Source organism: Ptychodera flava, chromosome 20 (genome assembly GCF_041260155.1).
Source record: "Ptychodera flava strain L36383 chromosome 20, AS_Pfla_20210202, whole genome shotgun sequence".
In the NCBI taxonomy this organism is placed as follows: domain Eukaryota; kingdom Metazoa; phylum Hemichordata; class Enteropneusta; family Ptychoderidae; genus Ptychodera; species Ptychodera flava.
In genome coordinates, this window is record NC_091947.1 from 32,852,202 (window position 1) to 32,876,151 (window position 23,950).

At 38.6% G+C, this 23,950-nt stretch overlaps 2 protein-coding genes across 2 annotated transcripts; one reads left to right on the forward strand and one right to left on the reverse strand.

Annotated features, from left to right (window-relative positions):
- Window positions 1–163: 163 nt before the first annotated feature.
- On the reverse strand, window positions 164–3,905 carry LOC139119579 (calcium-activated chloride channel regulator 4-like). Its single transcript, XM_070683423.1, has 4 exons — window positions 3,664–3,905; window positions 2,215–2,455; window positions 1,721–1,853; window positions 164–349 (listed from the first exon to the last, which is right to left on the reverse strand). The coding sequence occupies exons 1-4, from the start codon at window positions 3,903–3,905 to the stop codon at window positions 204–206; spliced, it is 762 nt and encodes a 253-aa protein (XP_070539524.1). The 3' UTR covers window positions 164–203.
- Window positions 3,906–10,106: 6,201 nt separating this feature from the next.
- Window positions 10,107–10,841, forward strand: LOC139119580 (uncharacterized protein KIAA1958-like). The gene has a single exon (XM_070683424.1). It carries the CDS (start codon window positions 10,107–10,109, stop codon window positions 10,839–10,841), a length of 735 nt encoding a protein of 244 aa, XP_070539525.1.
- Window positions 10,842–23,950: the final 13,109 nt, after the last annotated feature.

The window sequence follows — 23,950 nt, forward strand, 5'->3', positions numbered from 1 at the left end:
GTCCTGACTGACGTATGATATCATTTTAGACCTGAACACCAGACTACTATCAAATAACACTCTATATTTTTAAATGAAAGTATGTAATTGCGACCAAGATATAGCATGTAAGTCTTAGATTTATCTACATTTTAATGTCCATATTTGAGCTACTGTACAGCGACTATCGGAGATGGGGAAACTGAAATGTTATTTCTGCAAGTTTAGAAACTCACGTAGGGTAGAAACTGTTTGTACATGATGGAAGCGCTGTATCCCCCAGTTTGTCTAGAATCAAGAAAGCGACAACCATCATCTTCTCCCGTTGTCGGTTCACCATTCTGCACCTGACACTCTGGGGACCATTCTCCTGAGTTACACAAGAAGAAGATAAAAATATGTGAGAGAAGAGAATGAATTTAGGTGTTGAAAGACGCGCGAGTATAAGAAATACCCCACTCATGCATATCGCTGTTCCACTGTTAATGGCGACTGAGATCTAGTGACATTCAGGCAAACCAAAGGCATTCCCATGGGCACAAACTGCGCCCCACTTCTTGCAGACTTATTTTTGTATTCGTATGAAGCAGAGTTCATACAATCACTTCAGAAATTTGCGTGTAAAAGGATTGCCAAGCGATTTAACAACACCCACAGATATATCGATGATCTCATCAGCTTAAACAATCCTGGTATATCCAATTATCTACACCACATCTACCCAGATGATTTAGAAATAAAGGAAACAACTGAAAGTGTGGACTCGGCTTCATACCTAGACGTATTATTTGAAATTAGACAAAATACACTCTATACTAAGCTGTATGACAAAAGAGACAATTTCAATTTTGAAATCATAAACTTTCCCTTTTTGTCGAGCAATATACCATCATCTCCAGCTTATGGTGTGTATATTTCACAACTCCTTAGATACAGTAGAGCATGCAATTCATATGAAGACTTTCGAGTTATACACAGCCTATAAGCTCAAAAGTTAGTGAGGCAAGGATTCTCAGAAAGTAGATTAGTGAAATAATTTAAGAAGTTCTACGGTACATACGGAGATGTTGTATCAAAATATGACCTGTCTGTTACTCAAATGATGAGTGACAGCATACCAAATTTTGACTCACAAAAGTAATTTGGTGAATTCACCAAATAACAATGAATTTGTCGCTTTGGGTCAATCTTGACGGGTGCGGCTAGCTGGCAGGGTACGCTTACCCATTCCGGACACCTGGTACCACCACTATTTTGTGGTTCAAGATGACCCCATTGCCTTTGTCATTTTCAATATGTTCCTTGGACCTGGTAAATTTCATAGTTACCTTGAATGATAACGATTATTGGACCTAATTTGATGTCTATTGTAAATTCAAAATCTTGTCAAACAACAAAGCTACTCCGGTTCTGCTCAAGAAGAAGTCTTTTACAAAGAAGTCCTGTTGCAAAGGGCTAGTTAAGTTTCAATAGAGAGTGTTTTGTTGGATAATGTTGGGTTCAGCAAGTGCGCACGATCTTTTATATATTTCTTTTTGTTTGCTTGTTTGTGTTTCATTTGTTTATTTGTCCCTTTCTTAACTTTAAAAAGACCAGCATTTACTCGGACAATTTACTCAGTATATAACACTTCCAGTTTGCACCAGGGGAAATAAAGCACGTCTATTTGCAAAGTGTTCTTTATTCATGTATTCATGACAAATGCTAAGTGATTCATGTTCCATCGAACATTGCCACTTACCTTGGATACCCAGTGAACAACGAGTTGCCTCGACGGTTCCACTACTTGATGTATAATATATTGGGTCCCTTGATCTTCTTGGATACTCGTCGTAAACACCGTAACGAAGGTGACCCCACTCGTGAACGACCAACTAAAACGGAAAGCGAAAAAAACTGACTAGGTAGATTTTAATATTGTTTCCAAAGTACGATTTAATAATAAAATCATCAGTCTATAATAACGTTTCAAACGGGCAGTGAGTGAAAAAAAAAAAAAAAAAAAAAAAAAAAAAAAAAAAAATATATATATATATATATATATATATATATATATATATATATATATATATATATATATATTAATACGTGTGAAAAATATACAAAAATTCTCTTCTCTTTTAAACTTATTAATTCGCCTTGGTTTTCTTCTTCCGCTGCTTGTCTCTAACAGATTTGGGCTGCCCGGATAAGGTCATATTACATTGTCATTTCTACACCGTAAGATGTGCCTACCTTTCCGGCGGTTCCGTATCGCCTTTGCTCTAATGGATCCAGTATGTACTGTGGCGTGAGATGCATGTATCTACCACTGACCCCACATTCTGGTACACCAGCTACATAGGGTCCACTTTGACCTTCTGCAATGATGATATTACTCTTGTCGTATCTTTCATAGGTCAATGGGTCGTAGGTTAGAGAGTCAGACCAATTTTTCGGAACTGAGATTGTGATTTCTTTAAAGTACGAACGGTTTCTAAAAAAGCAAAAGTGAAATTGTACGTCATTTATTGACGGATCATATTTTCCTGTATTATGAAGATTAGGTTTGTGTTTTTCAACATAGAAACAGATGTTGTGCTACTTCTTGACTGTATCATTACATGAAAACTGATATGTGTTGGCAACATCGGGTCGTGTTGTGGAACAATGGTTAAAGTAGAACAACCAACATTTTCTCTTTGCCGAATTTTTACAAATACAATTTGTAAAATCAGGGCAGTATCAAACAATAAGCAGACATGAACTGAAAATGCTCAAGTGTTTCATTATGTGATTTGGATGGCATACATATATGGCAGTTGTCGACACTAAATTGAACGACACCGATGACGGGCGATCAGTTAGGGATCTAAAACGATGCTTAAAATAAAACAAAAAGGCAGTCGTTTAAACCATGACAGACAGACAGACACACACACACACACACACACACACACACACACACACACACACACACACATCTTAATATAGATCACAGGACAATGCCCTTCCACTTTTTCGCAGCATGCTCATAATTAATTTACAGTGGCCCCAGACGCGCAGGGAAGCACGCAACGACACGCAATATACAGTGTATATCTGATTCAGAACTTTTTAACCAGAAGAGACTAAATTATGCGATTTATGCCATTTGTCTTCCCTGCATTGATGTTATTGAGTGATACGACAATTTGTGAATAACTATCAACAATCTATTCCATTTCTAAATAAAGTAGAATTGGTACTGTATTTTAAACTTACCATAAAGAGTGTAATTTAACTATTTTCATTCTTTTGTTTACATTACCTTAAGCTTATTCGTTTCATTACAGTATATTGAAAAATAAAAAATTAGCCTTGCCAGCACAATGCATCAGTGTGTTATGTAATGTTCTTGTGCACAAACGATTTCAATTCCAGACAAAAATTCGGCTGTCGACGATAACATCAGTCATTACCTACACATACAGACTGCGTTCACAAGTTAAACACCAGGCACTTTGTTGTGATACGATTTTGAGAGTAAAAAAATGAATGATATTTTACAAACAGAAAATACACAAAAAGTGACACCATTAACACGATTTAATCTGCAACTGTTTCATCTATTTACGCTTTGTGTCAGGATAATTTAAATCATAATTATCGTTGATTCAACTAGTCGAGGGAGCGGGTGACGATTCTAAAAAAGGAATATTTTACCTCGTTGCCGTGTAGAGATCGGCCGACCCAGCCGTGAACACCTCTTTGATTTTTTCAACCAGCTCTTGATTTTCAGCCACACCTTCGTCTATGCCGATGAGAATGCCTGTATACCCGTTATTGTTGAGGGATATTTGCTGTTGTATTCCACTGGAATGCATACAACAGTCAACTTCATTGTTGATCCATGACAGAGAAACTAGCGCAGGTATCAACCACACTATGTCGACCTTGGAGCACATCTCTCTTTATCCTTCCAATGCGTCATCAAATGACGAAAAAATATAAAGAGAAATAAACACGATCGGAACTAATTTGGGATAATTTGATGGCGAAGAATGCCGATTTAATCTACAAATGTAATCTCATCTGGTTTTCTTTTTACATTACACACTGATGAGTAATTTGTTATATTGCAACATTCAGCTATAGGGCACCTACCACTTTTGGGAAATTTGAAAAATATGAAAATCCAATCATCCCAAACTAGTTCCAATCGTGTCAATAGCTCATACCAGATTTTTTATAAAAAATTCACATTTCTTCAAATCTTATCTGTGTTTGTATACAAATTGAGATTTGAGCGTTACACACAGCGTTTTGTATTTCGTGCATGAAATTAATTTCAAATTTGAAGAAAGTTGGTCTTTGTAAACGCATCGTTATTTGTTCAAACACTTCATGGCCTTTTTGCATATCAAATGTTGACGATACGTATGTCCTTGTGACATTTTCGGGTTTTATTTTCCCTATCTCACAGTGAAAAATACTTTTGCGAAGTGACTTTTTTAGCAAGCTGACATTTACAATACCCCATGAACGTTTGGATCGAAATAATTCGCCAAAATGTTTTGGTTAAGTTGTCCGCTGATATTTTTGTGAGTTGTTTTAAGGATACGACTCAGGTTCATTGACACGCATTTTCGATCCGCATTTTCACATAGAAGAAGTGGTCACACACCCGACATGAGGTACTTTTTTATTAGCTCGGTCACGGAAGAGTTCAGAAAATTTGTTAGTTTTTCAAAAACAGTTCGCATACGGTTGTTTTACTCAAAAACGAGTGTTTTTGCGTTTTTTACTCAACAAAGTGTAAGTACAAATCTCCAATCGGCCTTGGTGATCTGTTTACGGCAATGAACGGCTAGGTATACTAGGCAAAAAACAGTGTCCCGGAATTTTGAAATTCGCTTTTGCTTTCGCACAATGAGCCTTCAAAGTGTCAACTTGATGATTTTTGCATAAATTATCGGCCTTTGTTAATGTTTGTCAGGATATCCTCACTTCCAGGCCTTTTATCGGAAATCTTAGACACGGTCTTTCGGATATATTCATTCACTGTAAATATGTGATAAATCAGGCTAATCTCTACAGGCCCTGCCGACTTATACTTATTTGAATAACGTACGCACTGCCAAAAACCGAACTCAGAAAATCGACGATTTGTGTAAACGACCTATGCGTCACACATTGTAGCCAAGACGTGCGACTTCGCGCACCATTTTCTGTGAATTGTATTACACCAGTACTTAATATTTCGCGTCACTTTTGTGAATTTAGAACGTGTTTGGGATTGCAGATCGTGTGAAAATAGAAAGAAATCATGCACCGAACTTGCAAATGCTCGGTGCCAGCAGTGGATGGTATTTACACAACAAACACAAACGGGTAATTCGCGATTTAATCCATTTGTTGAACGTTTAACTAGCATAAACACGATTGGAACTAATTTGGGATAATTGGATCTGTATATTTTTCAAATTTCTCAAAAGTGTTAGGTGCCCTACAGCTAAATGTTGCGATTTTACAAATTTCTCATGAAAACAAGTGTTAACTTACAAAAAAATGCAGATGAGGTTACATTTGCAAATGTAATCAACACTGCTTCACCATCCAATTGTCCGAAATTAGTTCCAGTTGTGTTCATATTAACTGTATACTGTTGTCTCAACGGTTACAATCTGGTTACCAGAGTACACGGTCAAGACGAAGATGTCGAAACTTGTGTAAAATAGTCCACCCGATCGAGACCAATGCACTCGTTGCGTTGGGTCTTCACTTGTTCTTGATTCAAGTGGTCTACTTCCTGTCTAGCGATCGGCAATTTATGCATGTTCTTTGTGGGAAGTGATTGTCAAGTTCATGTTAGCGTTGACATCTGTGCGAACGGGACGTCAGTTGCTAGTTTTCCTACCTCAAGATGAGACGAATACATGTAACTCTCGACAACATAAAAATGTCAGGCGTAAAATTTTATTTTCTTAGCTTTTGCACTGCGCCGCAGACTTGTCGACCTTCGTTATGACGGGAGAGATGGACTCGTGTTGTTGTTTTTTAACTTCATTTATATGTGTTCTTCTTCTTGTGTGTCTTATATAGAGTACCGATTTTATCCAACTAATACTAACGCCGTAGCGTAGAACAGTGCAGATTGTAACACACCTCATCCGCAGTCTGTGTTCTAATTCGCCAATTGACAGTCACGTGGGATGCGTTCTTTTTGTGCTGATCCACGTAAACGACGTCATCAGGCATCATTTGTCGGAACTGTTGCCTGCCAGGCATCAGTTCCGAAAAATGATGCCCGCTGACGTCAAAAAACATTGGCGCATGCGCGAACTGGAATGTAAATAAAGATGCCGTCTGCGGACGAGCAAAACGATAGTCGAGAAATTTCTCGGTTTATCCTACTTTCTGAAGAAGAACTGAATGCTCTGGTTTCAAACAAGGACTCGAAACGAACGAAGACGATAATCAAAGGTGCATTGAACGTTTTGCAGAAGTATTGCGACCCTGTCGGCAAAAACTTTTTCTTGCTGAACCACTCCAACATATTACATCATATAGCTTACATGCGACAACTTTTGTGTATGGTACGTTCTTATGTATGACTACGGATGAGGTGTGTTACAAAACACATATTGACTGGCCATGAGGGCAACAGCGTACGTCTTTAACCCCTCGGGCCTGTGAGTCACCCCAAAAACAGACTGTTTCCCTCGGCCTACGGCCTCGGGAAACAGTCTGTTTTTGGGGGTGACTCACAGTCCCTCGGGGTACAGACGTATGCTGTTGCCCTCATGGCCAGTCAATATGTGTATACTGTCATCAGGTTCGCTTTGTGCCCCTCACTTGCTTTTTTCGACAGTTCTGAGCGCGAGCGCCAGCTTTGGTCTATTGGACGTGTTTGCCGTAGCGATACCGGCAGAGTTGAGAACGCCAGCATTGCGTTGAAGATAGCGCATGCGCACTATCCCGCGAAAACTATACATAATCTCTGCGTGTTTATCAAAGATATCGTGGTCGGTAATCCGCGACCGTGAAGACAAAGGGAAGTTGCCACTGTAGAAATATGTCAGGAATTACCCGGTACGATATGACCCAATATTTTCCGCCAAAAGTAAGACCAGGGGTTCGAAATTTGAAATTAAAAAAAAAATTGCTAAAATTCATCTTTGAACCTGAGTTGCATCGTTAATTTTAGGATGACAACTGTGTAGATAAGTGATAAAAGCTGCACGGAAGGAGAAATCTCATCATATGACATGACTGGGTAAGGAAACTGTTTAAGACTAAAAAATCATCATGATGGTAAAATGAGCACATTCTGTGGAAGATAGAACATTCTATGCTTTCTGTACATTTTCAACACACGCAAGTGCATCTGGTAGAACATGTAATGTCACCAAATAAAACATCTGTGCAGTGTGCGTACATCGTCAGCTTGCATTGATACAGGTTAAACATTTGTAGGCCGATGCCAAAGTTCAGTGCGCTGTGTTTTTGTTCTTGAGGCACAATGACTAGATTGTGTGATAGAAAGGCTTAATCAATCACTTAAATAAGGTATTAACAGAAAAAGGGAATGTTCACGGTGGGGGCTTGTCATGATCGTAAAAGTGGACAAAAGCCGAAAGCGCCAGCTTTGGTCTATTGGACGTGTTCGCCGTAGCGATACCGGCAGAGTTGAGAACGCTAAGCATCGCGTTGAAGATAGCGCATGCGCACTATACCGCGAAGACTGTACATAATCTCTGCGTGTTTATCAAAGATATCGTGGTCGGTAATCCGCGACCGTTAAGACAAAAGGGAAATAATGGCACGCGGTGTAGCTGACAATTTGCCATTTTAGTAATATTTCAGGAATAACCCGGTACGATGTGACCCAATATTTTTCGCCAAAAGAAAGACCAGGGGTTCGAAATTTGAAATTAAAAAAAATTGCTAAAATTCACCTTTGAACCTGAGTTGCATCGTTAATTTTAGGATGACAACTGTGTAGATAAGTGATAAAAGCTGCACGGAAGGGGAAAGCTCATCATATGACATGAGTGGATCAGGAAACTGTTTAAGACTAAAAAATCATCATGATGGTAAAATGTGCACATTCTGTGGAAGATGAACATTCTATGCTTTCTGTACATTTTCAACACACGCAAGTGCATCTGGTAGAACATGTAATGTCACCAAATAAAACATCTGTGCAGTGTGCGTACATCGTCAGCTTGCATTGATACAGGTTAAACATTTGTAGGCCGATGCCAAAGTTCAGTGCGCTGTGTTTTCGTTCTTGAGGCACAATGACTAGATTGTGTCAGAGTGATAGAAAGGCTTAATAAATGCATCATTGATTGGTGTGAAAGCGTATCGATACTTTAATTAAGAGGAGCTCCCATGAAGGTGTGTTAAAATTGGTGTGATGAAGTACCTTTACAAGGGCTTGTAAATTAACTGGTAAAGTTAGCTTTCTAGCAGTATGAAATAATGACAAACTAAACAGCGATATTTTTTGTCTCGACTTGTTATACTATTACCATGGTAGCAGTAACCGACAATAACTTCAAACAATACAACACCAAGTAGCAACGATCATCAATCACTTTGAAGGCGAATTAAATAAGGTATTAACAGAAAAAGGGAATGTTCACGGTGGGGGCTTGTCATGATCGTAAAAGTGGACAAAAGCCGAGTACGAAATGGAAGAAAATATATAGTGCGATTTCCACCCTCCGAACTCCTGAAATACGTTTGCTACGTGGTCCTTATAGAAATCCATCACATTGTAAGCAAACCTTCTCAGCACCCTATCTCTACGACGTGCAATGCAACTATAAAACGGTGTTTGCTAAGTTTAGGTATGCATTGAACAATGTTGATTCAATCGACTGTATGCCTATCTCTGCCAGGTCGTACGTTATTTTTAAATATATAGTAATACCGTCGACGTGGAACTCACGGTTCCGTGATGTATCTCTTGTGAAAACACTTTTCATTGGTTCCGCTTTACAATGTAAACCATAAAGACAGACAAGTAATCTGCCATTAGCTAAGTAAAAAACTGATACTTTCTACATCTCTTTCTTTGTCTGATCACGTCTGCGTACTTCACATTGTCTCAGTCTTCTGTCCGTGTCTCTTTCCAAGCTGCCCCTCTCATTTTGAATCACTCACTCTGTCCATTTCTGTTTCTGTCGCCTCTATATACCACTCTGAAGCAATCATCCCCATAATTTGTTTTTCTTTTCTACAAAAGCTTGGTCTCTCTTTTGTACCTTGCACGGAAATAAGCTCTAAACTTATATTATACCAAACGTCACAAAGTCTTCTAGACCGTGCGTGGCATTCTGTACCTATGAAAGTACAGTATCAAGTCTTATCATATGACATGGAAAATATCTTTTACACTTGTGATGTTTACCGTAAAATGTCAGGCCTGACATGGGAAGGTAAACGTCATCAGTTTGAGCGCGCCGGAACTATTTCAAAGATGGCGACTTTCAATCAAAACAAACTCGCATTTTCTATCCATTCATTTTTTTTTAATTGTAGGATACGATAAAAAACCCCTTAATTTTGATGTACCTCGTTGGAAACATTTTTTGAAAAAGGCTGTTTAGAGGTTATCATATTAAACTGAATAAAAATATATTTCTCGAAACAAAGAACGGGAATCACGAGATCTCCCGGCCGCCCCCGCCCGCCAGCCGGCTCGCTTTGCCGCTCAACGGTGAAGAACGCGTACTGTAGAGTGTAGTGTGGTGTTGAGTGACCGTTCGATCGTAAACAACTTATTTCCGTTTGCAAAATGAACGCGCGGTACGTTTTGTGGGTAATTTTCGAACGGTTAAGCTCAAAAATAAACAAGTGTTTTGTCGTTGCCATTTATTTTTCCAATCCCCCAAATAAAATAATCACGATCAAATGAAATGTGCCTCTTCTAGATCTGGTGTCATTTTGTGCGGGAAACAACCTGATCTGTTGTCATTTGCCAAGATGTCGTTCGACTGTGACCTCAGCGAATTTGTAGCTCTTGCCGATTCTCTATCTGAAGACGAAATTTTCCAGCAGTTACCACCCTGGACATGCCATCAACAACTTAACAAAAACAACAACATCCACGCTATGCCAAATTCTCACTTGATGAGGAGGAAGAATTTGTCACCATGCAGAGAAAGAAAAATACCATCAGAAGTACCAACACTGCCGTCAAACAGTTCTCACTGTGGCTGAAGGCAATGAAACCGAACGAGCATCGACCACTCCTTGAAATTCAACCAACCGATCTCGATTCGTATTTAGCAGGCTATTTCCTGGGTACGAGACAGAGTGATGGTCCGGACACACTGACTGGCTACCAACGTGGGATAGACCGGTTTCTCCAGGAGGTTAATTACGGACACTCTATAATCAGAGATGACGAGTTTAAAAGATCGCGCAAATGTCTGGCCGCAAAACGTTCTCAACTGAAGAAACTAGGCATGGGAAACAAACCTAATGCAGCAGATGCCCTGACCAGCGAGGAGGAAGCGATCTTTGTGGAGAAAGGCATCGTTGGACGAAACAATCCTGAGTCCCTGTTTTACGCGGTGTGGTTAAACAACACAAAAATACTTGGCTTTCGGGGTGGACAGGAAAATCGTCAACTAGTATGGGGTGACATCACGCTCAAAGCAACGCCGAATGGATCTGAATACCTCGAATTTAACGAACGCGAAACTAAAACACGGCACGGAAAGATTGGGGCGATCCGGCAATTCAGCCCCAAGATCGTGCCGTCAGGATCGTGCCGTCATGGGCCGCATCACACACTCGCCTACGGCTCGTGTGTGATGCTGCCCATGACGTCACTCGTAGTAACGCATCTCTACTCACAATTGATATTGAGCGATAACCTCTAAGTGTCAGTTTTCTCTTCGCCGCTGTACCGTCTCGCACAGAATGATCCCATAAAGTGTTGAGGAGGAAATTATTGATTACAACGGTGTCAGTCTATTTTTGCATTAATATCGTCTGCTAGATTGATGGATAACTTTTGATTCAATGAAAGCAAGGATAACTTACACATTTCTTCAAGTAGTATATAAATTGTGACCGTCTGTCGTTAATTCCGACTAAGGGTTCCAGTAAGAACTTTAGAGAAAGACGAGAACGGTAAAAAAAGCCTCTTTCATCGTGACGTCTTTTTTTTCAAAAAGCATATGTAAACCAAGGAATTTGATGTGCCTGGTTATTCAGCTTTTTACTTACATAGTGTGTTGTTTACATTTCTGCTGACAGAAATGGTGAAGAATTCCCTTACAAAATCTCTTTCTCTACTTTCTAGCACAATGTTACTAAATGATCTTAACAGTGTGTTTTTCCGAACGAGTTGCACGCATGTTGTACCATACCAGTGGACACGCAAGAGTTCTCCGTGTAATAATAGGGTGAGGTTAACAGTTTTTAACGATTTGAACAAAGTAACCTACCTGCCCAAAGTGTGTAAAGTTACTAGAATGCCGATGCCAGCAATACGGTACTACTTGCAAACTAGGCGCACTGGCAGCTCAGTTCTCTTGTCCTCTCGCACTGAACACAGTCAGGCCTTAGTCAACTGTAACTTCTATTTATATTTAGTCATTCTTGTTACCAATGGCAACTTCACCCTACCATGGAGAACTGAGAAACTCTGCAACTATCTTCAGAAGCCAGTCTGACACCCCTTTAGGTTTAGAAGTCTCATCAATTAGGAAATCTTTTCAGTGAAAGGAATTATTGTAGGTCCGTAGATCAGACCAATGAATTTATCTCTGGTTTCTACTAAAGCTTGGTCTTTTTGTGTCAACCATGGTGACGGGCTCTAACCTTATTTTATCCCAACAAATCTTTTCAGTAAAAGGAACTTTTGTTGGTCCGTAGATAGGCACCGAAGGTATTCCATGCGAACAATACTATGAAACATGTGTGGGTGGATGACATAATAAACACAAAATGGCACTGATTTACATTGTCAAAAAAGTTTGAACTTGTTTGAAAAGTTAAACTCTATCAGTGTTGTTAATTTCACACACTGTTCAGTAATATTAGATATTAACACGACCAAACATCAGACAAGGTTAGACTGAATTTCCGATCGATGAATAAATTCATCCTGATGACATATCCATAAACATTTATATATCTAACTTGTGAAATCAATCAGTACATGTTAGAGCTAGCCAAATCGAATACCAAAGATCAGCACCTTTTCAAATAAACCGTCTTATTATTCTCAGCTAGTTAATCATAGTAAAATCTTATTTGGGGCAATGAATTCGCCTCACGTGTGATTTAATTTCCGCCCTATTTTCACTTATACCCTGTATTACTTTTCTGAGTAAAAATAATTATGTGATTATTTAAGGCTGACAATTTTGGGGTAATTGGTTATTTGCTGTCCGAATCTTTACAAGAAAATACACAAAAAGCAGCAAGGCAGAACTATTTTCTCCCAACATGATGCCAATAATTGGCGGGCAATCAATTGCGGGTGTTATCAACAATTGTATGCCAAAAGGATTCCGAATTGATGTCTTTTATTACAAAAAAGCGGCGCCTAAAGATCGCTCTTTCTTATGCACTTTCTTTAATGATGGCGAAGATTCCATATTAATCAACATTTTCTCTGACTGCCATTTACGACTTTTACTTAATACTTATTAGCTTCAAACTACTACTTACTTAACTAAACTAAATTTAAAACTTCTAGTTTTGGGTAGTTTTCCGTTTCAGGCAATAACATCGGACACTACATAAACAAACAGGATAATAGGGTGTGTTTACAAAAAATACAAAATATCAGTCAGCTAATGAAGCTTTCTGAACATATTTTAGAACAACTATAAATTATTATTAATATTATATATTAAACAGAATATACGTTTCTTAAGGATGACTGTCAACCTTTGATATCTTAACAGACGACCCTTCACGAAGGGCACTTTTGCCACTCCGACACAGGTTTCTTCGTATGTAGATTGATTGCTTGCCACGGTGCATTCTAATTCCGTGGCGCACAAATTTACAAATTTATCCATTTCTTTTGTGTGCTGTCTTAAATGTTAAAATGATACATCAATTTTCATTAAAGTGTTACTCCATACACTTTTTCGAAAAAGCAACTACTTTTAGTAAATTTAAACAAAGCCGTTGATATTCGTTTGACGCCAACTTATTTAGCCACATTTTCTGAGTGGCCGAGTTACTGTAAAGTAATTTTCACCGGGACTCCTTCAGGAAAAAAATCAGAATAACTAAAAGATCACAAAATATGTTAAAGAAGAGAGAGAGAGAGAGAGAGAGAGAGAGAGAGTGTGTGTGTTTGTGTTTGTGTGTGTGTGTGTGTGTGTGTGTGTGTGTACAGGGGATATTCCTTCAGATTTAGTCTTTCAAGTTACATTGATGGTGTATAAACTAGTGTTTTGTATGATATCTGTAGGTAGGGCATTCCACATTTTAGACCCTCCGAAATGAAACCTACATTGATCAGCGTTAGAAAGACATCTTGTACAAAAGAGTCCTGGCGATATGTAAATCGTGTGTAACGATAATGAACATTACTCTTGAGAGTAAACAGGCGGGATTAGTATATTGTGAACAAATTTCATTCATGTATTTAAACATCATTAAATTGCCGCAAAGTAAACAAAATACGATGTCTAATCGACGTAACAGATGAAAATACATCTTCTGAGTGAAAAGCCTAAACTTATAAAAAAGCTATAATAATGATGCCTGCCAAATTTTACTGTAAAAAGCTCTCTAAAGGTTCCAAACGGACACCTCTGTATCCTAAGATTGACTTAACTCTCAGGAGCTTATGTTCATTCCCATCGTTGTTTTCAACCAATTTTGGCAGCAACTGCTTGACACAAACCTTCTGCAAAAAGTCTTCAAAACCTCATTTATTAACATGATGGTTGTTCTTCCGTTTATGGCGTACGGACATTACGTTGCATGCAGATGGCGTGGTATGAGCTGTGGCTATGACGTACCTTCGATACCCAGAATCCTATTCGATTTGATTGTATCGGTCAACGTTCATCAAATACAAACTACTGCCATCTGTTTGTGTTGGGTTTTGTTTCGTTTGGTTTTGTTTTGTTTTTTCGTTTTTTGTTTTTGTTTTTGTTTTGGTTTGTTTGACAGACAAGTAAATCCACCATTAGCTATGTAAAACAATTGATACTTCCTACATCGCTTTCTTTGTATCTCACGTCTGCGTACTTCACCCTGTCTCAGTCCTCTGTCCGTGTCTCTTTCCAAGCTGCCCCTCTCACTTTGAATCTCTCACTCTGTCCATTTCTGTTTCTGTCGCCTCTATATACCACTCTGAAGGAATCATCCCCATATGTTTTTGTTTTCTACAAAAGCTTGTTCTCTCTTTTGTACCTAGTATGGCGACAAGTTCTAACCTTATATTACCCCAAATGTCATACAATCGTCTATACTGTGAGTAGCATTCCATACCTTATGAAAGTATAGTATCAAGTCATGTGAGTTTCGTCTAGCACAAGAATGATCCGATAAAGTGTTGAGCTGGACATTATTGATTACAACGGCGTCACTCTTCACCTGTCTATTTTTGCCTAAATGTCGTCTGCTTGATTGATTGAGTATATTTAGTTGCGATGGATAACTTTTGATTCCATGAAAACAAGGATAATTACTACTTTTTTCAAGTAATATATAAATTGTGACCGCCAGTCGTTAATTCCGAGTACGGGTTCCAGTGACAAATTTGGCGAAAGACGTGTACAGTAAAAAATAGTCTCTTTCATCATGACCTCATTTAACAAGAAGCATATATGAACAAAGCAATTTGTTGTGCCAGCTAATTCGGCTTTTTATCTACATGGTGTGTTGTTCTCATTACTGCTGCCAGAGATGTTGGAGAATTGCCTTAAAAATCTCTTTCTCTATTTTCTAGCACAAAGTCACTATATCATCTAAACACTGGGCTTTTCCGAAGGAGTTGCACGCACGTTGTACCGTACAAGGGGACCTGTAAGAGTTCTCCGTGTAATAATAGGGTGAGGTTAACAGTTTTTAACGATTTGAACAAAGTAACCTACCTGCCCAAAGTGTGTAAAGTTACTAGAATGCCGATGCCAGCAATACGGTACTACTTGCAAACTCGGCGCATTGGCAGCTCAGTTCTCTTGTCCTCTCGCAGTGAACACATTCAGGCCTCCGTCAACTGTAACCTCTATTTATATGTAGTTATTATTGCTGTCAATGACAGCTTTACCCAACCGTGGAGAACTCTGTAACTGTCTTCAGATGCCAGCTGACACCCATTTTGGTCAGAAGCCTCATCAATAAGGAAGACTACAAATCTTATCAGTGAAAGGAACTGTGCTGGCTGCGTATAGGCTTCAAAGGTATTCCATTCTAACTGTGCTCTGAAGCATATGGCTGGATGATAAAATTAACACAGTGCTGATTGACGATATTCTAGGGAGTCCATAATAAGTTCGAACGAGCAATTAATTTACCTCCCACTGCGAAGACTGTATATACAGCATTATGCCTTTACCTCAGGTAAGCTTTTATTTTAAACTTCTTCTTAGTTTTTGTCGTTTTCATTATTCTCAATCAGTTGTATTATATTTTTAACCAATACCACATAGATATCAGTTTTTTAAGTGTGAAATATTAGCCGCCTCGGATGACTACATTTTGTCGCGTCTGCCAGTGCCGAAACTAAGTTCCGTTTCGTAAAAAAAAAAATCCAATTTGAACATGCAAGAAAATGTACAGTTAAGAGTTATATCGCTGATATCATCTCCCACCGCGTCAAGGTATTTTTTGCCATAGTTTCAAAATGTTGAAATCCTGTGAATGTCCATTGCCACTGTATTGTATTGTATTGTATTGTATTGTATTGCATTGTCGATTCGATTCGGCTATCCGTGCAGTGCGCTCTTAGAAAGGCAAAGATGTATTATACTTAGGTGTGCCGATCGCGATTATCCAGGGTGTTTCCGTGAGGAAATCTTGGTTTTTGAAAATTAAATGTATTATAAATATTTAGACAATTTTCCTGTAGAAAGGTAATCCGTGTGCGACCAGAATTGAATCACAGACCATCGATGCATCGATTGTCAAATGGTTTGAATGCCGAGGCGCTCCAAATAGTTCCCAGGGGCTATACTAGTCACCTATGCGAATTGTGGTGGAATCAGCAAACTTTCTTTTTCGTTTTTTTTTCCCGAGTGACTAAGACTCGGCTTTCTCCCACGGGGCATGACCGATCACCGACGCAAGTGGTACTATGGCGTACACCAGCGTCAGCATAGACTCGTACGCCCTAGCTTTGTTGACAATAGCCCCAGTGCCGAACGTTCGATGTTCGGAAGCTGAATTTAGGTGGGCCACCGGAATTCAAACTTTTACTTTTTAGAGGACATGTTTTCATCGATATCTCGCGATTCACGCGCAGTCGCCACGTCAAATATCGACCGTTGGCATTAAAAATGTGTTGAAAAATGTTACCAAGTAGGAGTTAACCTTACATATTGCATCCTGCATCCATCACTAGTAAGTAGATGTAGGATTTGGGAATGACACTTCAAATTTTCACAACAGTCTTTTCTAGAACTCATTTGTTATATTGGAATTATACTCTATACTGCGATTTTTACAACGTAAGATTGTTTAATCGTCAGTCATGTAATTCAAATTAGCTACAGAGACAATAGAAGGTCCCACTGCTGAGTTCTCACAACCTCGGCATTAGGCTGGCAAGATTTACGAAACCTCCTGAATAGGGTGGATAACTCTTGGGGAGCTAATTCGGTCTGCAGACTGACCTTGCAATCAAGTAATACAATAAGTATACCAAAAAGTGTATATAATATATATATATATATATATATATATATATATATATATATATATATATATATATATATATATATCGAAGCCAAATAACTCGATCTACAATGGCTAGGAAAATAAAGTTACAGTATTATCAAACTAACCATCAATTGCATGTATTTCATAGAATGTTAAAGAACTTCAAACCGTCATTCTCCTTACAATTACAATAATATAAAATTAACGACCGTCATTTTTAGTCTTATAATTGACTGTCGAGCAAAATTTCATGGTCTACAGGATGGACATCCATCTTAAACGTTGTCTGAGTGCATCTCAAGCTTAGTAAATTATGAAATTATGATGTTTCTAATAGTGATGGAAAAGCATTGTAAACACATTGCCCATATCAAAGTGGACTAGTCCATCAAGCTACGACAGTTCCGGCTGCTACTTTTGGGATATTTCTGCATTTCAGGTAAACGTTATCACAAGGCACTGTCATAATGGCAAATACCACAAGGACAATGATTACGATTGTGACGACAGGTACACCAGCTTTACGATCGAGAGACACCGTCACGATGTTCGATTGCGGTGAAGTGTTACCGTAGTCATCGGTGGCAAACAAAGAAAACACACGAATCTGCGGAGAAAGAAGACCAGTAGGGTTCTCTAAAACATATGAAAGTGCTATTTAAAACCAAGAAGAAACTTGTGGTTTGATAGACCGCAGACAGTAGACGCACACACACAAATTGGCAGACAGATCGATGGAGACTGTGATACTGAGAAGACAATTCATATAAAACAAATGTGAGGACAGAGGCTGTAGTGTGGGGAACAATCGCACCCGACGAAAAGATTGGCAGACTTATGATTTGAAATGTTCTCAACAAATTCCTCGAGATAAAAGTCGTTCAGTAGCCAGAGAGGCTGTCATCAAAATATTCATATTTGGAGATTGAAGCAACATATGGTCGTCATGTTGCTATAAAAATTATAATGCAAGCCAATTCCAGTATTATAATTATATTTTCACTTCGTTATCGCACAACAAAGCACTTCTTACCTGCTTTGGTCCTTTCGACGATGGTAAATTGTTCGATCTGACCGGCCGGTTGGGCGCCAAAAGATCACCTTCGATGACCATCTCGCGATCCACTAGGTCAGTCTTATTAAGCTCGCGCGAAATCTTTGTAAAGTTCTGATGTACCTTGAATTCGTAGCTGGTAGCTTCCATGATCAAGAAAAATGAAAATAATATTCTTTTCATCAATTAAACGACTTCGGAGTTTGTTAAGTTTGGTTAGTAGACAAGGTTTTCATATTGACATTCGTCCGAAAGATCCTGTTCACTTAGTAAGAAGAATAGTATCGAACGGTAAATGATAACTCTTGGTCGAATAGCATTTTATACACCTCTTCCATTTTACCTCTTGCCAAATGTCGACCAAATATTCTCGATTTGCTCCTGACAGCATATGCTAAGTATATCGGTTTTGTTGTTTGCTGAGTTGTATTTTGTATTTCTACCCACAGAACTTCTTAATCATTGTCGACAAAAAATAACACACCGAAGTATTCGACCATTATACCTCGGACAGGTTGGTCAAAAATAGAGAAAAGCAACCTGGATAAACCTTTACAACCATGCCCGGGTTTTTTTTGGAAAAAATGACATTTAAGTCGACCGAAGGCAAAGTGGAAACTTAGAGGGAGACATATGCAAAACTCCGAGAGATTGTCCCAAGATGTGATGGTTCATCCTTATCTGATATGATAACATGCTTTGTAATAATGGGAAAGCAACTGCACATAATGCTGCGTATTTTCACATACTGTAGGAGTACTAAAGAAACTCTTCGATACATAGAACAAAATATTAATAATGTTGTTGAAAATAGTCCCTTGGATCGACACATGAACAGAAATGGGATTCGTTCATCTACTCAAGTGCTTTCAAATTGTCGTCCCTGATTGCCTAACTTACCATTTCCTTGATCTAGATCATCACCCGGTGCTGTGAACTGAAACGTCACCTGACCTTTGTCGGAATCCTTCCTGAGAACACTCAAATCGCCAATTCTTGCTGGCGAATAGAAGTCTCTATACGCGGAATCTGCATACCATAAAATAGTCATTTTTGTAAATCGATCCCAACTTCAGCATCATCGGAACGTGCATGAACTTATCCCATTCATGGGATAACAATCACTTTTGGAAGAGAAATTCACGGAAATTATGCCTTTTCCTGTCGCTTTGATGTTTTTGATGATTTAATGACACTATCATCTATCGTGCAATGTACATGCTGTGATTGCATATTTTCACTGACAAACATTTAATTCTGATGCATGGCCGCATCCCCTGTCTCATGGTAGGCTACAATTACCAGCACTATAAGCTTTTGAATATTTATTTGCATTTAACTTTCTACGTATAATTTTCATTAATATCAACTCGCTAAAAATGACGTTTCAGAGAGAACTTTACATGTACAAGCAGGTCCTTCACAAGTAAGGCTTCCTCCAGTCGGTATTCTATGAAAAGACCCTGTTGAGACATCTTTCGGTGACCGGTCTTCGTCACCGCAACGTTTGGGTCAATCGCTGGTCCGAACCCAGTTATCTTTCTTGGACTCACAACGGTCGATTCCCCGTCGTTTTCTACTTTGACCTTCATTGTGCACGAAATAAGCATTCACTTTGTTAAAAGAATGAGTAGACACACGCACGTACACGAATTCAAACAGATACACTGAAATAGCATAGACAACCAAAGTATTTTGATAAAGTTTTCGGGTTGCAGTTGGTCCAGTTGGTCCAGTTGACCAATGAGAAGCCAGTGTGACAATAAATTTGAGACAAATTAATTTGAGACAATTTCCTTTACCGATGTGTATTTTAGTTCATGCATTTTCTGCTGATACTTTAATTTAGCGGATATTTTAACAGCTTTGCCTCTGAACAAATTGATGAACTGGTCATAGCTTATTAAGGATAAAGAGGGCTAACATCAAATAAAGTATAATTGTCAATAAACAATAGTGCAAGAACCGGGTATTGTTGAATGCCTCAATTAAAGAGACTCGTCTGTATGTCCCACCTTGGCGCTGTATCTGCCACTTGAAGTACATAGAATAAATCCCGTCTTCCTTGGTTACATCTGCGCCTGCTCCGTTATCGCCAAGTTTGTACGTCAAATAATCATCATTTGGCCTTTCTATTGTTGCTTCAACCACAGCGCCGATAACAGGAGTAAAACCTACATGATGGTAAATATGACACACATTTCAGAACTTGTAGTACGTCATCACTCTCTTTGTGATCAAATTTGTGTCGGAGTGACTGCATCGTTTTGTCGTTAAATGGTCCTCATATGTATCTGATTTTCCTCATTTTCTGACTTTTGGTGTCCGTCGCACGCATCTATACTCGAAGGCATTCAGACATGGTATTGCTTGACAAAATATTCTGATGGGCTAAGTATGACTGACGGTCTACTTACGCAGCCAAAAGTAGACATTTGTACGAAACCTTTTCGCATACTATCTTATATTCAAGTCTATAATATTGGATGAATTTCATTTGTTTTTTATGCTATGTTTACCTCGAGTGACAGCGACATTGAGGATAGCGGCCTATGGCGGAGAAGTACTCTGCACGCTCCATTCTGATACCGCCATGATTTGATATTCATTCGCCGCACTATTTCTTGATTGGAAGGTAAGTGTAACATAGCGTGAGTACCAGCTAGGAGTGTGTATGACCAATTTGTATTTACCGACCTCGAAGACGGTAAAAATAAAGACAAAACAGCGGATAGGTAACTTTACTATTAACGAAGAAACATGCATAATTATAGATCCATGTTGGCCATCAGACCGAGAAAGGCTACTTCATCCTCTTTGCAGACTCTGTTCTAACGGTTTCGCTAATTCGTTCACTTGTGACTGTTCAAGCGACACTTATCTGATGCACTGATACTTGTTCTCGTTATTTCTCATCATGAACACTAGCATTAACAAATACGGTGCTCATAAAGGTACGATGCGCAGGTTTTGTAGTCTACCATTTACGAAAACAAAGTAATTTTTTGCATTTACCTCTGCCAGGCCGTGTATTTGGATCGTCACTATCTTAAACACATTGTCTAATGTATACGCTGTACTATTTTCCGTTATCAAGCTCCCATCTGGCAATCTAATGTAAGTTCTATGGCTGTGTCGTCGTAACCAATGTAATCAATGTAATCAACAATGATCTTGGTTGACCGGTTGTTGTTGCAGAAATAGTTTATCTCGGATTATGCACCATGGTCATAGGCACCAGCAAAATTATCAATTAAAGCCCCAATATAGCTGCTAATGTGTAATTAACTGATCTCAAAATATCCTCACTTCTAAGAGTTTTCTTTGAATAAGACCCATTAATGACTAAAAAGTGTATAACACTGTCATAAATGTCGAAAGTGGCATGTAAATTCAAACTTTTTAACATCATTTTAGATTTCTCGCCATTCTCAAAAATAATAATATGAGAGAGAAAGATGACAACAGTATAAAGATGACAACAACAAAATGTAGGCCATCGTGTGTTGTACATTCAAGTAAAAGGCATCATGCTTGTTTCTGGTATGATCACGATGTCAATGTACGGGAAATACTGTTTTTTTTGTACTTTTCTGCGGGGGCCATTTTATGGGTGCAGCACCCATTTATTATTCACCCTCTTAAAACGTGTAGGCATGGTCCAAGTCAGCAAGTAGTGATACTTTTATACACATCCTTCAGTTAGCACATCTACACGAGCCAACTTTGCTTTGAAAAAAAAAATAATGAAAATAATGCATAAAATTCGCAGCTATTGGGGCTTTAAAACAACAAGATCTCAATTACATAAATATTACAATGACCTCAAAAGAGGGATAAAACTGCAGCAAGTGTGAAGGAATACAGTAAATAATTGGCCGACTAGCGGGAAATACAGTACTCGTTAAAATAAAGATCAAAGTTAAAACAAATACAGTAAAATACTAACCGACCAGCGGGAAATAAAACACTTGCAAAGCAGAGACTAAAATGCGCAGACGTTTCGGGTACAACCCTTCGTCAGTACTAAAACTCGCTAGAGAAACGTGAAAACACAAGAAAGAAAAACAGCCAATCAAACAAGGGAACGATCAAACGCGTTAAAATATGCATTCATACCGGCTGGTGCCAGAGTACCAAGTTTAAAAATAGTGGCCTGTTCGAGTTTATGGCGGGTAGAGTCGGTGGTGGAAATTATAGAAGACACTGCCATGTCAGACCGACCGCGGTGGGGTGGTGTACAAAAATGCTTGGCCACCTGGTATGCGAGCTTGTTGTCGGTCACAGTGCGAAGATCCGGCTGAAGATGTTCAGCATAGCGATCGCCTAGGCAACGCTTTGTTTCACCAATATATAGCATGCTGCAGCGTCTGCATTTGATGCAATAGATGATATTAGCCGACGTGCATGTGAACACGCCGGAAACATTGATTCTACCACGCGGGCCCTGAATGAAATTGGTTGTAAAAGTATGCGGGCAGGTGTTAAACACTCGACGGCCACACGATGATGTTCCAGCAGCGAAATCGCGATTAGGTAACTTACTGGAACGCACCAGCCGGTCTTTGATGTTCGTGTCACGTCGAAATGCCATGATGTGTAACCTCCACAAATGTAATAATCTCCACAAATGTAATATCAACCACAATTGTAATAAAATGCACCCATAAATGTAATATCGCCCATAAATGTAACAAAAATCAACCATAAATGTAATAAAAACACCAACCACAAATGTAATAAATGGTAACCATAAATGTAATAAAAAACACCCATAAATGTAATACTTATCAACCATAAATGTAATAAATCTATTTTGTCGTTGCAATTGAGGAATTAGCCCTTAAATATTGATCTATGTAATAAGGAAAGCAACTCCACACATTATTCATTTCTTAATTGTTTGCGTTTAATGTGTTTTGCATATTTGAAAGTGTATTTTACGTTTCCCTGTTTTGTGTACAGAACTGACTGGCCATGGCTAGACACAGCTGTAATCTGAGTGTCAGTGCTGTAACCTCCACAAATGTAATATCAACCACAATTGTAATAAAATCAACCACAAATGTAATAAAATAGTCAACCAACCATTAATGTAACAACCCGCAACCACAAATGTAATAAACAAATTAACCATAAATGTAATAAAACTCAACCATAAATGTAATAAACTTGAACTTGCATATGTGATCATTTGTTTATCAATGCCCTGAGTAAATAATAACTTTAATAAGACTAGTGTAATGTTATTGCATACTTTCCTGAAACTAGGTTTCCTTTCCGAAACACAGAATAGAATACTTTGAGAACGTTATCAGAAAATGGCGAGGTACTGATCAAACCGTTGGATAATGGAAGTGGAACAGCCGTTCCAGACACTGATAATTACATAATAAGGAAGCGTCAAAATAACTCGTCAACCAGTGATACCACACAAAGTTTATGACAGATGACTCAGAACAAATAACAGAGAAATATAAAACCTAATAACAGAAACTTACGACACAAAACATGTTGACGAGAACATATATTTCAATCTAGTAAAAAACAATACGAACACTACCTTGAACACAGTAGAACAAAATTAGACATCCTGGCATCCCTAGTGAAGGAACAAACTTCAAGTGGGACAACATAGGAATACATACAATCTATCGATTATTCCACACAATTTATCCACTGAAGACGAATTTGAGGCAATTGATTAAGAAAAGACGGCAATTATCGAAAAAACGGCGTTAAAGGATCGTAGTGTTATACAGTCTAAAGCTGTTGAAGATCTTGATGGCATGAGATATGTCTTTGACAAAAGTGGGGAGTGTTTCACGATGCCGGCGAAAATATTGTCGAGGAATGTTGAGATGAGCTCGGTAGGGCAGGAACATGCAGAGACAATGGGGCAACCGAACTCATCTCAACATTCCTCAAGCATTACAGCCTACCGCTAAAACAACTTTGATGTGGGCAGAAATGCTTAGGATATCTTTGTTTGCCTCTGTACCAGTTTTAGATCCTAGTACTTATTATATTTAAACAGTTGTATTTCTTCGTGAAATTTATCTGAAAGTAAATTTG